The sequence below is a fragment of the Ammospiza caudacuta genome, chromosome 1, assembly GCF_027887145.1.
Source record: "Ammospiza caudacuta isolate bAmmCau1 chromosome 1, bAmmCau1.pri, whole genome shotgun sequence".
Classification (NCBI taxonomy): domain Eukaryota; kingdom Metazoa; phylum Chordata; class Aves; order Passeriformes; family Passerellidae; genus Ammospiza; species Ammospiza caudacuta.
The window spans coordinates 18,034,736-18,053,072 of NC_080593.1; the positions used below are offsets into that span (position 1 = coordinate 18,034,736).

Sequence of the window (18,337 nt, forward strand, 5' to 3'; positions counted from 1 at the left end):
GGGGCGGCTTCGGCCGAGACCGTCCAAAGCCAGCCGAGAGGCGGTGTCCGTCTCGGTCCTCCCGAAGCCAGGTACAGGTGGAGCTGGCAGCACAAGCACCAAATCCTGCGTTAGGGCGGAAAGCCTGAGATCGTTGCCGTGTGATCACCCCCCGAAACCGCCCAGGGAAGCGGCAGCAAACGCCGCCGCCCCAGGCCGCGCTGGCGGGCGGGGGCCGGCGGGGCTCTGCGCTCCCCAGCCGCAGGGCGGGTGCCCTGGACGGCAGCCGGGAGCCAGTTCCTGCCCTCGCCGTGCCGTCTGAGAAGGTGGGTGGATTTTTGGAGGGAAGAGAAACCGCCAGTCGGGAGGCAGGGGAAGGGGACATGCTCCCCCATCAGCAGAGGCAGCGGGAGCCGGCAGCGCCGGGAACGGCGGGGCGGGGGCAGGGGCCGGAGTCCCGCGGGCCGCCGAGGAAGAGGGGCCGGCTGCAGGGCCGTGAAGGCGGCGCCGCCACCCTTCGCGGGGTCGCGCTGCCGGCCCGGCGGGCTGGGGGCGATGGTCAGCCCTGTTCCTGTGAGGGAGGGGGCGCCTGCGGCACTGGGACTGCCCCGGGGCCCGCCCGCAGATGGGCTGTAGTGCGTCGGGGCAGACGGGGGGCCGTGCGAGGGCCCGGGGAAGCGATCGCGGTGAGCGGCACAGGCGAGGCGGCACAGCCGCGCAGAGCCCTGTGCCTTCGGGAGGGCGCTAGCTGGAATGCCCCGCCGCTCCCCCCGCGCCGAACCCGGGCCAGTGCCCAGGTAGCCGGGGCAGCCCTAGGAGGAGCCCGGGGGGGCGCAGCTGGCGCGGCGCAATGGCCCCAGCGCCGAGACGCCCTAATTGCCGCCGGCGGGGCCGCAGCGGCCGCCGGCTGCCGCTGTCGAAGCGAAGCAACGTCTGTGCGGGGGGAGGCCCGAGGGAGGGGCGCGGGCGGGGCGTGGGGCGCGGTGGTCTGATCGCGAACGGCTCCGGCTACGTAGACGGGGGGAGGGAGCGGCCTGCGAGCGGGGCAGACCCGCGTAAGAGACAAAAGCTCGGCACGGCCTCGCTGCTGTCTGAGGGGTCTTTTGTTGCCACTTCTTCATCGGGGCTTGTGCGCTTTCTGCTGCTACCCCCACCCCAGCACGCCGCTGGACACAGCCGGGACGGGAATCGTGAGCTGGCGGCGGCTTCCGCCCGGCCCGGAGAGCGAGCGGCTCCTCGGTCCCCAGTCCCGTTCTCCTCATCCACCAGTTGATCAAAGTTCGGCTGGGCCGAGGCGGGGAGCGGCCCTACCGCCCCCACCGGCCGGGGCTGCCGGACAGCGCAGCTCCGTCCTCGCTCCCTCCGGCGGCGTGTAGTGAAGTAGGAAGGATCGGACACCTCCCGCCTCTCCCCGCTTGCCCTCTCCTCCCCGCGGCTGGGGCTCTGGATAGGAGGAGCCGGAGGAAGAGGAAGATGACGGAGTGGGTGCAATTAGCCTAACAAGGGACGGGCGGCGGAGGCGGCGGCGTCCCCGCGCCGAGGACTGACACATCTGCTCTCTCTCCTCCTCCAGCCATGAAGGCAGCAGCCGGGGAGCGTAGCTGAAGCCCAGGGTCGTTCCGGTGCTCTTCCCTATGGCAACCGCGTGAACGGGGCCGACCCGTCCCCCGGCGGCGGGGCTGGGCTGGCCGAGCCTCGCCTGCTGTGCGCGAGTGGCTCTGGCGTTGGTTCCCTCCTCCCGTCCCTTCCCTTCCCCGATGTGGGCTCCAGAGGATTTGCGCCTCCTTTGTAACCAGGAATGAAATAATGGCGACCCGGTGGGCAGCGGGGCCACCCGACGGAGATGGAGACAACGAGCCCCCCCCGGGCGGCGGCGGCGGTGCTGGCGGCCAGGTAGGAACGGCAGAGGCGGGCGGGGCGCGGGCCGGGCCGGGCGGCCGCCTCCCGCCGCGGGGAACGGCTTGGCTGGAGCGGGCTTAATGGCCGCTCCCTCCCGCTCTCCCTCCCTCCCTCCCACTCTTCCTGCCCGCCCGCCCCGGAGTTGCTGGGAGTTGGACGCTGGGAGTGGTGCGGTTCCCCAGCAGCGGAGGGGAGGCAGCCGCCCGGCCGAGCGCTCGCCGCGCACTCGGGGCACCGCTCCCGGGCCAGGAGGCGGCGGCGTCTTCGCTGCCTCACGGGCCGGGCGGCGGCTCCGCTTCGCGCCCCGCGGAGCCGCCGCCGCCCTCGCCCTCGGGACGGAGCTTTCCCCGGGGCCGCCCCTTGGGCCTCTCGCCCCCCCGGCTCCGCGGGCAGAGCGTGGCGTGTCGCTCCCACGCCCAACCTGCCCGTCCTGGAGGAGCGCTTCGCTGGGCGCTCCGGAGAACGGCTTCGTGCCTGTCACATTTCTATCGTGCTGATTTTCAGTAGAAATAAGGGTCTGGCCTCTGTCTGCTTGTAGCCAGTGCTTGCCACTTTCCTGTCTGTCCCCACCCGCTTATATTAAGGATATTTCTATCCATAGCATTTGGAACGATCCTCTGTGTGTTTAGTTCAGAAGCTTAATAGCATGCCCTATGGTGGCACCATTGCGTGTTTTGACTTGCAAGACAAAGTTTTTAACACAGAACCGTGTCTGATCCTTCTGTGCTCCCTATTAATAGTAATGTCTCTGAAACCACTATTAACTCTGGATTCAACAAAATAACAGCTTCAGTAGATTTGTTTTCGGATTTGCCTTAAACTTTACTTACAAAGGCAAGCTCGATTTTGTATCTCAAATTTGGAGTATGTATGTTGTGCTGAAGAAAGTGCTGCTTTAAATCCACAAAGGGCTGTGAAATATATGCCCTTTATGTAGATATTCCCCCTTTTGTTTGCTGAAGTTGAAGTACAGTTGAGTGATTTTTAGGCATACAGAACTTTAAAAAGTGTGGGTGATTTCTGGCTTTGTTGTGGTTTTTTATTTTGTGTGATTTTTTTTTCCTTAGGACACTGAGTTTTAGCTTACTGCTATCTTGAATTCACCCTTTTGCCTTGGTTTGGAAGTGTCACATATGGTATTGTAGGATTTTCCTTTCTGCTATCACCTCAATTAAGAGGTTCCCACAGTCTCTTAAAGCCAGGTGGGTTAGGTGAGGATAAAATCAATCTTAAGGAAGAGCACAGAAGATGTTAAGACTTTGTGATAAAATACAGCTCAAAAACAGTGCCATGTTTGGAGAACCTGTTCTTCAGTACCGTTCAGGTGGTGTGGGAAGGAGGAGAAAACTGCATGTCTAAGGGTAAAAATTAATATCTGCTTTTTAATTCTGTGACATTGAAACTTCTGGTCTTTGGCACTGGCCCTTGTCATAATGTACCCCTCCCTGTGGCGGTAAGCCTTAACAAGGCCTGTGGCACTATTGGAGCCCATCGTGTTAAAGCTGTCTAATTGGGGACTACTAATAGGCGTGGAATTGCAAAATGGACTACTCTGCCTGTTGTTTTGCCAGGTACTTACATGTTGGAGTTAAAATGTAACTGGTAGAAAACGTGTGCTGGGACCTGTGATTGCCTTAATCACAGCAGGCCTGATGTAATCTTCGCTTGAACTTAGACAGCCCTGGTGAATGTCTGATCAAGGTTGCAGTGCGTTCTGCAGTGCCTTCGTGTAATATTACTGCGTGTTTTAAAGTTCGGTTTATTTTCTTACAACTTTACTTTCATAGATTTGTGTAAAATGCCCAGAGAGTGAGAATTTGTGGCTTGACATCTGCTCTGTTTGTTTGATATAATAGTTACTGTACAGTGCTCCTTGTGGTATATGTGAACAAATCCCTTCAACTGAAGTCTCTCATGTTTGTGTTGAACAGTAAGAATGGCTTTTCTGTTTAAAAGATCAGAAAACACCTTTCATGAAAAACATTTACTATAAAAAGGGACTTCAGGTTTCAAAAAAATTGCTGCAGTTGTAGGGATTTCTAGTACTCTAATACTGATGTGCAAGGTATTAGCAATTTTGGGAAATGATTTATGGTTTTGGGACAATGGATCCCATATGGTGTTTGCATTATAATGCAGTAATTAAGTAATCTACATTTAATGCTTAGGTCCAGATATACACACAGCAGGCTGTCATGAGGAAGACTCCAGGCATAGCTGTTGTTCACCACAGTCAAGGGAGTTGCAACAGAAATTAGGACTTTAAATCAGTTTAAGTTTTTGGAAATGCACAACTGTAGTCTTCAAGGTTTGAGTAAGAACTGAAAAACTTGTGCTCTATCTTCAGGATCATTGCTCAGACTAAGAAAGGGAATGTTTGAGAAGTGGTGCTTCTGTGGGTCTTTCTGTACACAGGTAGAACAGAGGACATGCAGTTTGAGTCCTCTGGATACCACGTATGTTGGTTGATAATTGTGTTTTGTTTTGGACACCTGCCTACTCTGATATTAAGTTCTGTTTGGTCACGCCTTGCTATGTTTTCTATTTTTATTTTCACTTAAATTTTTTTACATTTGTTTTCCCTTTGACACTGTACCTGGTGGTCTTTCAGTACCGAGCCCCTTCAGTGAAACGAACGTTGCCAACAAAGATCGCACATTGAGGCTTGCAGGCTCCGTCTGAACACAGAGCGCCTGTTCAAAGGACAGGTCACGTATTCTGGGCTCCTGGGGGAGCTGGCAGAGAGGGCCAGGGACTCTCAGGGCTGTTTGCCATTCTGTTTGAAATCTGACACACATTTACAAATGGAAGAATTGCTGGGCTTATGTTCCTAAGGGCAGATAAGTGAGAGCGTGTTCTTTTGGTTTTTAGATTAATAACGTTGGCTATCTCTGTTCTGTCAGGTTGTAGCGGTATTTTGCTGGAGAGTTTAAGCCCTGCTGAGGTACAGGCAGTACTGCTTCAGTCATAACATCCCACGTACAGGTCTGTCCAGATTTGAGGCTGGAAGTGGTGTCTTCATTAGTGTAAATTTAATTTCCCATCCTTTGCCTAGAAAGGCAAAGCAAAAAGTGCCTTTTTTAAAAATTTTTTTTGCTTTTCTGTTCCTACTGTTTTGTGTTTAAAGAAGTGCTGTGTCTCTTTGTGGTATAGTTTACCGTTACTCTATATTAAAAGTACATTCTGAATATTAAATGAAGATTTAAGAAAATATTAAGCACAATGTGTGTGGCCTTAAATGCCAAATTTTAATTCTTAACAATACTATGTCTTCAATTTATGAATAATAAATAGTAAAAGTACTTTATCAAATAATTTTATTAAGACTGATATTTTTCTTCTGGTTATGTGTTTTTGTTTTGCTTAGCAGATGAAATGTTAGGAATAGTGAATGGTCTTTAGTGATTCCTAAGAGCTTCTGTATTTGTTGAAATTTAGGAATATATTTCCAAAGACTTCTGTAAAAAAAAAAGAGCAGGTGATCAGTACTTGGTTTGTAATCACAACTGTTCAATTTCAGAGAAGAAGAAAGCCCACACTATTCTTACTCCTACACCTTATCAGAGAGAGTGCAACTGCATAAACTGAAGACAAGCATGCGCTGGGTCAGGAACCAGAGAAGGGCAATGATGGCACTAAAAATAGAAAATCATTTGGCTTCTCGCTAACAGTAATGAATAGATCGTTTACTATTTTAACAACCCAGTTGGGATGACTTTGGTAAATTTCATGTGTGAAATTTCCCAGGTGTTCCGTCTCTCTACTCTCAGAGCAGAATGCCAGTCTTTCTGTAATTGTGCCTGTAAACATGTGAACTGTTCTGGAACTCTCTGTTGTTGGGTATTGATGCTTTTTCTATGCCTGATACTCAGAGGCCGGAAGGTTTAATCACAGTGTTAAAGATCAGAATTAGAAAAATCCATTTATAAAATTTGATATGTCTAATAGTACACAATACTGATTGTTAAAAGTGTACATTACTTAGGGTGATAGAGAATTCTGCACAAAGCTTCCATTAATAAATTAATTATAAATAGTAGCCTTACATGGAGTTTTGGTTGCAATTGTTCAAAAAGCTTGAGTCAAATCCTATTTAATCGTGCAAGCATAATGCTGACTTCTGCTCTGATTTATGTCAGCATAAGCCTAGGATAATTTGACAAAACATGGACCTCTTCCATGAAGAAATGTGAGGTATTTGATAAGTGACAATACGGAGCAGGAAGTAGTTCCTTCAAGAAAATGAAGGTATCTGCCTTCTAATGTAGCCGTGTTTAATATGTTTTTCTGAAGTGACTTCTTGCTTTCCAGTTACACAACTTTGTTAATCGTACCACTTTAGTATAGTTGTCTGAAAAAAAAAATACTTTGGCAAGAGAAATGCAGTGGACTGAAAGTATCTTGAACTGTGTTCACATGAAATAGCTGCTCTTACTGCATGCAGTATATGCATTATACAACTGAACTTTTTTCTTTTAACAGGTTGGACAAACATCAAAGCACTAAGTTTACTTTATCTGTATAAGCTATTTGTAATGATTTTTAATAAGATGCAAAAATAATGCTTGCTACTTCAGAGATATTATTTAATGTAATTTTTATTTACTTACATGCAAAAACAGTTGAGAGAACAGCTGGGGAAGAGGAGCTATTTCATCTCACACACTTGTATGCATTTGTGATCTTTTCCCTCTTGTACCTTTGAAAACATCTTACTGGATGTGGATAATCAAATCATAACTGAACAGTATGGACTCGGAAAAGAGTAAAAGCTGGTATATTTTTCTTTATTCTCTGACTACATGCGTATGTGTCTGTGTAAATGATAATGATAATATAAACATGTACAACCTGTTAGCCTTACTAAGAGAAAAAAATATCTTTCCAAGGAAGTCCAAGTAACAGTGTTAGGCTAAGCTGTTAGGAATATCTGCTGGTGCTTTGTAGCTGCTGTTTTGTTTTTTGTCTCTGATAACAAATGGAAGAAAAAATTGACGCTTTGTAGCATTCAGAGTTTGAATGCTATTCTTCCTTGCAGTTGTTTGTGTCCTGAATTGCATAGAATAGGAAGCAGATATAAAAAATTATGCAATGGTGTTAAATGAAAACACGATTTATTGATTGTGGTTAACAGGAATCATTGTTTTTAAAAAAGCATGAGTTAGCCCGGGTGTAAATGTTGAGGCTTCTAAACTACATTGAAACAATCTGAATTGACAGTACTCCAGAAGTCAGTCTGGTGGGCTGTTAGATACAATTCCATGATTGTGGAAGCTGTCAGAGCCTATGATCTCGTCAAAACCTTGAACTTAGGGCCTTGCTACAGAGGAAGTGTTTGTCTGCTTGCCACAATAGATAATGCATATATACTAAAAATATGTTTTGCTAAGCATAGTATGCAGACAGTGGATGTGAGTTATGCTGTCTGGTCAGATTGATTTCTTTCTACAGAAGTCTTGTAACACTTTGCCTTTATTTATAATATGAAATGTAGATTATTGTAAGTGCTGTGCATTTCTGCTGTCAAATCCTTCTTATGTCTTGTAATTTTTATTTTTTTGCAAAGACACTCCATGGTGTTTTTTGCCCATCACCCAGTAGTAGGCACACGCAGTAGAAGTATAATGGGTAGGAGCGGTGGCATCAAACAGGCTTTGGTTGTGTTCATGTCAGAGGCCTGATGCATCTTGTAAACCTGGAAGTGCATAATCTTGGAGCTGCAAGGTGGGATTAAACTGTTTTGTGTGTACAGTTCCTGGGTACATAAAGGTTATTTAATGGGAAGGCTTCGTCTGTGGTGTTTTTTCTTTTTGTTGAATGTTTGTTTTTCTTTGGTATGGATTCTGGGTTTTTGTTTTTTTTTTTTTAACCATGGTGAAATGCATTTTTCATTTACATTAGTTAGATGGGAACTCTGGCTTCTCCCTGTTTTATTGTTTACTTTGATAACAAGGAAACAATCTTCTGAATTTATTGTTTGATGACTGCTGTTGGATTTGAAGAGAACTCTTCTGGAGAGGTGATACTAGAGTTTAGTGGTTGGGAACAGGATGGCAAAGATTAGGCACAACTGTATGCTTTGTTCTCTGCATCTCTTTGCTGGGGGGCTGGAACTACTGCATTTTTCTGAATTGGTGTACCCTGTTGTTCTGTATGCCAGGGAATTGTGTTCAGCAAAAAGTGTTGCTGCTTTAAATTTTCTGTTCTAGATTTTTGCACTGAGAACTTGTAGATAAGTGTTTTAATGAGGCCTTGGGATCTGTTGCAGCTCTCTCCAGCCTATTTGAGAGAGCCTGATACAAATCACTTTAGTAAATATTTGATGCTGGGCCTGAGAGGTTCTGTGTGGGCATTCTGGAAAAACACAAACAGTTGTTTAGATTTTGACTCTAGCTTGCAACTCTGAGTATACACCTTTGGGAGTGTAGGTAGTGGGCTTATTTTTGTTCTAAAATTCTTAATTTCCATTTGCCAGCAGCTGCTGCTTTGGTGAGAGTGAATGAGGTGCCTCCTTAGAGGACATGGCTAATTACAGATTGTCTGCTGGTGCAGGGGGGCACTCTGAGATAGACATTTTCTTTCATGTGTCTCTCATTTGCATAATGTGTTAGGACACACAGTATGGACTGCATTAAGCACTAGCAAATATGCTGTAGGGAATAATCCTGCACTGGCATCACTAAGTTGTCTAGATAACATAATCTTCATATTTTAAATGTTGAGGTTGTTATTTGTCTATTTGAAGGGCCAGGGACAAGAAATCAATAGAAAACCATATAAACTGTAATGAGGAGAGAAATTTTAAATGCTTCTGAGTAACAGTTGCAGTTGGTATAAATAGGTTGAAAAGAGAAACCTGAACTTGTGTGGAGATTTGGGTTTTTGTTTGTTTTAGTTGTTTTAGCTGTGGGTTTTTGGTTTTTTTTAGTTGGCTGCTTTGTGGGGTTTGTGGTTATTTTTGGGAGGCTTTATTTTTATTTTATTTTACTTAATGTAAATGGCAGTGTGACCTCCTACTTGTATGTATGTATATCTCTTTACACTTTGATGAAATACTGTTTCTCATTAAAAATTCACTGCAAACCACTCACCCTTTAAAGGACTGTGTTTTGTTCTCTTCTAGTTAAGTTCTTCATCTTAATATTTGGGGCTTTTTGTGTTGCGAAGTTCAAGGCATAAGAGAGTGAACAATCCTGTAATAAAAAAGGTTTAAAAAATCAAATCTTAACTTTCCTGAAATGTTAGAGTTGAATATATCTGTGAAATTCTCTTAGTCTAAGTACAAGGGCAGAAAAGACTAAGATTCAAATGCTGATGTGGTTTAAAACTTTGGGGTGAATTGGGTCTTGGATACAACTTGTTCTGTCCATGGGGTGAGCTAAAAGAGAATCTTTGAACTCTCAAGAATCCCTTATGGCAGATAGATGCAGTCTGCTCAGTGATACATTCACAGCATTGAGGTGAACTAGTCAATTTTGGAAACTGAAACAGAGCTCAATCTACACCTTAAGTTGCAGTTTTATATTGGGAAACTGCACCAGGAGAGGTGTTGTTCAAAAACTAGTTTATGGAGCTAAAGTCATATGGATTTCAAAACCATAACATAATTCCAGTTACTTTTGAGAAAAATACAACATTATAACTTGTTCAGGTCTGTCCAGATGTAATAGAATGTGAAAGGGTTGCTTTGCTAAGCAGCTTGACAGATACTTAAATACAATTCTGTCATTAAAGTCTATGGTGGTTTAGACATGCCTAAATGGATATGTCCTCAGTTCCATAATGTTTAACAGAGCTAGAAGTCAGTCAGCATTTTTAGGAGTATAAAAAGCTATCAAAATTTCCTTTTGATGCAAGAATTGAGAACTGAAACATTTAGCTGTTGTCTTTTTTTGTTCAGCAAAAGAAGCAGCAGTTCTAGAATGTGCTCCTCAAGCAGGTGACTCTTCTTACCTGTGGGTTCTGACCTGTTTTTTGTAAGATAAAAATCTGTTTAGAGTTATCTCCAAAAGAAATGCTGCAGTTTTCATGGAACAAGCTGCCCCATTGCATTTCATGCTTTATTGTTGTGCTTTTCTTCTAATTTTGATGCAACTTTAATAGGGAGCCTGTGACTCCAGTGAAAAGCATTCCTGTGTAGAGCTGCAAACATTTCTTACTCATCAATGGCTGTAAAATCTGACTTGTTCCTTCTTGCATGCATTTTAAAATTGTATTATCCTCAGTCATCATGGTAAAAGGTGAGTAAGTAAACTTTGCCCGGAGTAATCAATTTTCATGGCAATTTTTCAGGCCTTCTGCTCCATTCTCTGTACTTACACTGTTTTGGTATGGATCTGTCTACATACAGTCTCACATTTTCTGTATGTTTTAGTTATATTTTAAAATATGTTGGAGAAGTTGCTTTGGAGCTGCTTGTGAGGTGGGATTTGAATATGATCTTTCTTTTCTTAAGGAAAAAAAAATGAATGGCTTGTGTGCTGCTCTGAGGGTATTAAAGTTTCCCATCTTGCCAAATTACCAATAACATGGAATTTGGAAGAGTGAAACAAGTGAACATGAATGACCTTCAGTATGCATTGCAATCTGTGTATCTGAATCAGATGCTGAGTAATTCAGTATCAGTAAGTACTCTGGCAAGCTGGTATTCTGATCCTGACATCATGGAGGTGATTTTACAACTTCATTTCTTGCATCTCTTTTGATGGCGTTTTCATTTTTTTAAAACATGAGAAGTAGCATTCTCACTTTTTATAAATACTGCATACAGAACCAAAATGGTTGTAGCTGAGTCTGTGCAACAAAGGGCTTTTTCTATATGAAAGTGTTATGAAGTGTTATGTTGTATAATGAAAGCTGGCCAATACAAGTGGCATTTTGTAGCCTATGCCCTCTAGGTGTTTTTTTTGTGAGCTCAAAACTGTAGATGATTTTGAGTAATTTTCTCTCCATTTGCACTGTGACTGAGGCTATGATTCAGCTGTGTATCTAAACAGGTCTGGTAACTGTCTGCTGTCTTCATGAATTTAATGGCAATGGAGAGGTAAAAGTGCTTCTTTTGTTATCTTTCTTTGTAGAGCACTTTTGCCTGCTGATTGTTATTCAGATTAGTGAAGATGAATTGTCTGTGCAGAAATGCTCAAGGACTTTCTTCAGCACTAGTTGATATAAAATGTGTGTTAAGTGCCAAAGTATTATGTCACATATAAAATACTGAGAGGTAATGATTAACCAGGAGCTCATGGGTGAAATCTTAAATGTTCTGGTAGGTAACTCCAAGGATTAAACAGCACCTTAATGCTTGGTGTTGTTCAAAAGAGTGAATTGTCATCCATTTTCTAATAATTCTGGACGTGTTCTCTGTTATGCCTCAGTATGTAAATCCATAATACACTTGGAGCTGATGTGTCTGGGTCCCATCTCTCTCCATTTTTCCCCATCTCAGAAACTATAGTAGAGCTGGAAAAGTTGTGGAGAAAGGCTATCTATGATAATTGAATATATGGAGTTATTTCTGTATCAAAACCAAAACCAGAAGCTAGGACTTGGCAGTTTGGGAAACAGGACACTAGGGACAGGTGATGCTGATATGTTGTAGCTTTCTCTGTTTTCATCTTGAATTTCTGTGGATCAGCTCTTTACTATCTGCACCAAGAACTTGGCAGTCTCAGATGAGCGTAGTGGGGTGAGATCAAGCAAAAGGAGATGGTCTTTGCATAAAAGTTAATTAAACTTGTTACTCTGCTCCTTAATATTATGAAAGCTAAAAGCACTGTGTAGTCTGGATATATTTTTGAAAGAGCAATGCTTTTAGAGTTACTGAGTACCCTTGCAGTGGAATGAATTATGGATTTGTGAATAATTAGAGCTGGGAGGATAGTCTTGTGATGCTTGTTTTTGTGTTCTTTCCTAATTATTCACAGCTATCACCATTTGGTCAGTGTTAGAGCTGGGCTAGTTGAGTTTTCGATCTGATCTACAGGTGTTCTTACATGTTACAGTGCTGATTCCATAATAGCTCATCAGGGTTCCTTCTGCTTTCAGGAGGTTCTGTACCAAGCCTGATGAAACAAGGCAGCTGTTGATGATCAGCAACAGGAAATGGAGTTTTTCAAATATTCAGAACTGAGCCTATTTTTGCTTCTTGAAGATACCAAGCTTATGTCTTTGGTTTTACTTGGTTTTGTTAAAGTTGTTGCATCATATGGGTCTAATGTTCTCCATTTTTAATAAGCTAAATAAAATGCACCATTGCCTACTCTTGTGTTCAGTCCATCTCTTCTCCATCCCCCCTACCAGATGGAGAGCTCAAGGTGATTGAGGATTGTACACAAAAGTTACATATGCTGTCATACTGTTATTTCTTTTCTACTTGTTTGCAGTCAAACAAGTGCTTTTTTTGCCTGTTGAATAGTTTTCTGTGCCACCTTTTTAGTGGACTGCATTACATTGCAGGACTTAATTTTTTATTACAAGTCTTATTTGCAGCAGCAAACTCAGTAAACCATTTAGATCCTGTGGAAAACTCCTTTCTCCTTTTGTGGTGAATGATGCTGCTGGGACTTCTGCTTGTTCTGGAATAGTTACTTCTCTTTCACTCTATTTGTACAGCTTAAGGGAAGGAAATAGCACTTTCAGAGGCTACACAGCAAGCTACATAGCTCCAAAGGAATGGGACTGGGTGATGTGGGGATAGGGAAAGGACCGGAGGGAGCAGCTCCCTCTGGCAAAATGAAACTTCTCCCCTTCATGAGTCCTGAAAATCAGTTATCCAGAAGGTAAGGTAAAAAAAGGTAAACTTCTACCTGAACAACTGGGAAATGAGATGGCCACAAAAATAGTTTTGTTGAGTTGGGGTTTTTGTCTTTTGTGTAGACAAAAACCTCCACCCCCAAAAACTATTTTTAAAGCTAGATCTAAAGTGTTAAAAGGCATCTGTGGCTAAGATGGTTTCTGGTCTTGTAATCAGTGATTCATGACTGAGCAACTAAATTCTTTAATGCAAGTGAGTAGAGACAGTGGTAATATTAGACAGTTACTCAGCAAGGCGTGTTCAGGGTAAACAGTCCTCACTGGTAAGTTTGTCTGTGGAGAATCATTTTTTCCTTGTTTCATTTAAATCCTAGACTTGGACAAACTTAGGAAAAAATCTTGTATTCAGTTAAGAATTCAGTGATGCCTGTTTTTCACACTATCCCAGTGTGAGTTTATTTGGGAAAAAGATTCTCCCCTTGCAACTCCTTCAGCATGTTAACCTTTATACATGTCATGGCTGTCATTCAATGGCTTAAAGTTTGGATGATGCAATGTGGGTAAGTGATGTAATGGTTGTCTGTAAGCTGCTTTGCAGTTCTCAATGGGAATCTGAAGTTTGGAAACCAGATTTTTTGGTGTTAGGTTCTGTGTCTTCTGTAAGGGAGGTGAAGCACAAACACCACAATCATCTTATTTTGGATAATGCAAAAAAAGTGAATGATGATGTTTGAGTGTGGGGGTTTTTTTTGTTTGTAGTTATTTGGTATGTTTTTTGGTGGTGCATTGCTGTGTGGGTGATGGTTTGTTTGGGTTTTTTCTTTTTTTTTAATTATTGGATTTTTTAAAAATTCAAACTCTTAATTAAACCAAATGACTTAAGGGGAAGGCATTGTGTGAGATTAAAACCAGGATTTGTGGGACTGACTTGACCTTAAATTCAGTTAATACTGTGGTGACTTCTCCCACTTGGATAATCTGGTCTGGCAGATTTCTCTTTCCTGCTTAGGACCCAAGATACATTGAGCTTTCATTCCTTGGAAAGTGCCTCTAGTCTTCCCTACTTTTCTAAGTGGAAAAGCTGTGTTACGAGAATATGTCCTGACCTGAATGTTGCTAACCTTTTCAAGGCATGAGGAACAGTGATTGTCCTTCTTTGTATTCTTTGTCCCATGGTGCAGTTGTTTTTTGTGGAACTTGATTTCTTTATTGCAAAGACACTTCTCATTTGGGAAAGAAATACAACTATTTGTATTTTGGAATGACTCACTAGAGAAGGATCTTCCAATTTATTCTTACTGCTTAATAAGACTGTTCTGGCCTATGTGCATGTTATTTCACAAGCCTATTTTTCTCTGTTACCTTATTTACAAATGGCTGTTACAAAGTGGCAGTAGAGGCTTTACTTTTCCATTATACTGCTTTGTACTTTGTGTTCCAATGAGTTCTGAAAAGTTCCATTGTATTTAAATGGTTGAAGTCCAGACTATTTTTTATTCTTAAGTGCAGATTTAGGTTAGATGATTTCAGAAATGATAAAAAATGTGTCAGAAGACATCTTGTGTTGTTTATGTTAATAAAAGTTTTTTTAATAATCGGTGAAAAAAGGTATTTGGTCTAATTTAAAATATAAAAAAGGAGGAAAATTACATTTATTCTTACTTCATCAATAGCCTGTATAAGTCTTTTCAGCTGGAGATGGTTCTGGATTTCAGCAGGCTTTGGATCAGTGGTTCTGATAAACAAGCCTTTGGAAAAAAAACTTTAATTCTTTTCAAAATGACTTGTGCCTATAACTGTTCTTTAATGCTGACTGCTTTTTATATTATGTCCTAGAATACAAATAAATGAATTGTATACTTTCTTCAAACCTTCTTTTGGAGAGATCAGTGTCAGGTCTAAGTAAAAATATCCCAAGCAACTAACATTTCTCTTCACTTGTTAGGGTAAAAAGCCTACAAATACCAGGTCTTTGGATAATGCAAGACCATACATGCTATAGAAAACCTGACATGCTGTTATATATGAGGTCACAATGTAAAAATTTGAAGAAAGTAAAATAACTGTATATTGAAGCTAAACTCAGTGGAAGTAGATACATTTGTTTCAGGAACAAAATGTTTGTCTTCTTATACAACTCCTTTATTCTTGCTCAAATTTAGAGGGTGAGAAAGCTTGTCTGTTTAAAGGAAATCTGTGAAGAATGAAGCCTGCTTTTTTGAATGTGTGCAACTTGAAAGTGTTGTAGGTATGTCTCCAAAACCAGGCAGATAAGACTCTTTGTTGTAAAAGTAGTACAAGTTGTGAATTTAAAAAATGTAAATTTAATCTAAAAAAAAACCTCAAAAGCAAAACCAAAAGAAATTCATGAGCATCTTTCTGTAGCAAGTCATGGACTTAAGTATAATTATACTTCATCTAGTGTCTCCTTCCAGCATTAACAGACTTTCCCTGTTTTAAGAGAATTTTGTCTTCCTGGTGTGGTTTTCTTTTCTGTAGCTACCACAGGATTTTGCCTGGAGCCTGGAAACCACTTCTATACTGCAGCATTCTCTCTTCAGTGTTAGATCTATGACTTGGGAGTTTCTGGCCCTCTGAGAGCAATATTGAGGTGAATTTGTTCTTCTGTTTCCTCCTTCCTTCCAGATACACCTGTGATTTTATGTTATAATTGTGAAAGTGGTTGCTGAAGCCAGAGGAGCAATGGATACACTTTTGTACTTCTGTTGAAAGTCCTATGTGCATGTTAGCAGGGGGTATTGCAGACTCTGTTGGACATGAACAGGTAGGGGATGTTAGGGATTTGAGCTAGAATGCAGCACTTCACCAAAAACAGTCTGAACCTGATTTGCCTGCAGCTCTGATTTGTGTAGCTGCTGTAAAATGCTTTCTCACTACTGAAGATACAGCACAGATTTAAAACCAGTATCAGTGAATCATTGAGGTTGGAAGGCACTTCTGAAGATCACTCAGTTCAGTAAACTGGAGCAGGCTGTCTGGGATGGTGTCTAGGCTGGCTTTGACCACAAGTATGGAGACTCAGCAGGTTTTCTGGCAACATGTTTCAGTGTTTGATCGTGCTTATAGTAAAATTTAGGGTGGTGGTAGTGATATTTTTATGGATTTTCCTCTATTTCAGTTTGTTTCTGTACATTTTCTAATTTCATACTTGGCCTCCTGCTGGACCTCTTCCTGTTGTTCATAACCCCTTCAATTTCCAGTTCAGTTCACTGTTCTGTTTTATCTGGCCCATACTTCATAAGTTTGTCCATAAGAGACCGTGTCAAAAACTCTCCTGATGTCAAGGTAAAAAAATACCTGCTGCTCTCATCTACCAAGCCAGCCAACTCTTTACAAATGGCCATCAGGCTGATTAAGCGTGTTTTATTCTTGATAAATCTACCTTCTTGTCTTTTGTGTGTTTGGAAGCTTTTCTTGTTGCCTTTCATGTCCCGTACCAGATGAAAATCCAAGTGGGTTTTGGCTTTCCCGGGGGCTTTGGCTTTCCTAACACCTATCACTGCATGCTCAGACAGTGTCTTTGTTTCTTCTGGATCCCCTGGATTATGCTTGTGATCCTTGTACACTCCCTTTTTCATCTGAGCTCAGCCAGAATCTTCTTGCTTGTCCATGCAGGCCTCCTGCCACCTTTGCTTGATTCTTTGCACGCTGCTAAGGATCATTCTTGAGCTTGTAGGAGGAGATCCATGAAAATCAACCAGCTCTCCCAGACTCTTCTCCAGGACAGCCTCCTTTGAAATTCTTCCAGGCTGATCAGTGAGCAGTTCTGTTCTGTAATGTGGCTTTGCTCTCTGCTCCCAGGATCCTGAACCTCCTTGTTCAGTCACTGTAGCTGAGGTGGCCCCTGCACTTCATGCTCCCAAGAATTCTTCCTTTTCTGTAAATATGAGGTTTAGTAGATTGCCTGTTCCTTTTTGGAGTAGCAGTCACTGGTGTCAGAAAGGAACTATTAGCACATTCTGAAACCCTACTGGGTTGCTTGTGTTCTGCTCTGATGTTAATAAAATTATTAAAAATAATATGTATTTTATTGCGTCTGTTTTTGTGAATAACATAATTCTTCTGAATTGGTCTTGTACAACGTAAAACCTTTACAGGCTGCTGGCCAGGAACTTGTACAGGGGAATTAAATGCAGAGAAGAGGAAGTTTCATTAGATGTTTCATTAGATGTTTCATCATATGATATAATTTGAAAGCTAGGATGTAAATTTGATAAGAAAAGCAGTGAAGACGTTTGGAAAAGGGACTGTTAAATAAAACTGAAACGAGAGCTTGAATTCCTGCAGTTAAGTAATTTTTAGTGATTGTTGATGTCAGTTTAGTATTATTGATGTCATTTTTGAAATCTGGTTGAAAGTATTTTGGTAAGTTGTGCTGTCTTTATGTCTTGCTGCATCTTAGTGGAGTGCAGGTGTCCTATCGTTGTTTTACACATAATATTTTGTGCAAGCACACCCAGGTCATGGAATTTCTGCCATTTGGCCTGAAGTTGCTGAATGGTGATTTTTTAAAAAATAATTTCTCACTTGAAAGACAATATATTAGGAAATATATTGTCTTTTTACAGACATAGTAAAAAATGAAAGCAAAAGCCTCCAGAAGAGAGTCAAATATTTTTGCACAGGCTGATTACTGTCACTTATGTATGAGGAGCTTGGCACATGTAGTAGTTCATGATTGATGGGTCACAGTGTGTGTACTCACACTTGGGACAAGACTGGTAAAATACATTCCTGAGATAGACTGTGAGCTTAATATGATGTTAGGTGAAATTTTTGTTAAGGGTCAAGACCTGCAGCTGGCTGAAAGGTTGTGGTGACACAAGGCAGACTTTCTGCAGAAATATAAGCAACTCTGAATTTAATTCACGTGACTTTGTTATATAATAAATAGTCAACCTGTAGTTTTCCACTGATAAACCTCCTGCTTGTTTCTTGGTTTCTGCTAGTAGGTTGCTTTTCCCCTCTATTCCACACATTCAACTGTGTTGTTTTTCTTTAATTTCTTTTTAATGTTGTAGCTTTCTATGTCTTGTTTCCTAGGATTATTTGGCTGTAATATTAGTACTCCCCTGAGTACTGACAGAAGTCTGATACCTGATATGTTATGATTGATTTAGGACTTGCTTGTTGAAAAGGTATGTTTTTCTTGAAATGGTAATTTCATTAAGTTTCATTGGCACATTAATTTCAGACTTTTAATGTAGCTATCACAGACTGTCTCAAACTTGTTGATGACATTTTGTGTGGTGTGTTCTTTTTCATGCAGAAAATGTGTTGGTGGCTGAACAGTTTTTCAGTCTGTTGGAATACACTGGCTTGGATGGATTTGTGTATTCAGGTTTTGTGCACCTGAATTTCTGTCGCAGGTTGCTTGTATCAGTCTTTAGTTATTAAAAGTTTCTTTAAGATTTTAAGTGCTAGTACATTTATTCCATATTTACTAGGAGTCCTTAGAGTGGGAATTTTTTGCCTTTTTAATTACTTCTGCATTGTAGTGCTGAATTTTTCAGTTAAAAAAGTAATAAAAAAATCCTTGACCCTTTATTCTATCCAGCTTTTTTAGCCAGGGAATCTGTTGCTCACTGATGTACTTTGTGCTTAGTATTCAGTACAGAGGTAAGTTTTTAATGTGTGACAGATTATTCATGGTCAGTTAAGTCTTTGTGTGCCTTTGTATGTTGTC

General features: G+C 42.0%; 1 protein-coding gene across 1 annotated transcript in view; it reads left to right on the top strand.

Annotated features, from left to right (window-relative positions):
* The first annotated feature begins 257 nt into the window (after positions 1–257).
* The window catches only part of ARHGAP21 (Rho GTPase activating protein 21), a 112,641-nt gene continuing 94,561 nt past the window's right edge, over positions 258–18,337 (top strand). Inside the window, exons 1-2 of the mRNA XM_058803011.1 lie at positions 258–305; positions 1,553–1,872. Of these exons, the coding sequence (XP_058658994.1) occupies positions 1,786–1,872 (87 nt within the window). The 5' untranslated portion in view covers positions 258–305; positions 1,553–1,785. The remainder of the gene's footprint in view (positions 306–1,552; positions 1,873–18,337) is intronic.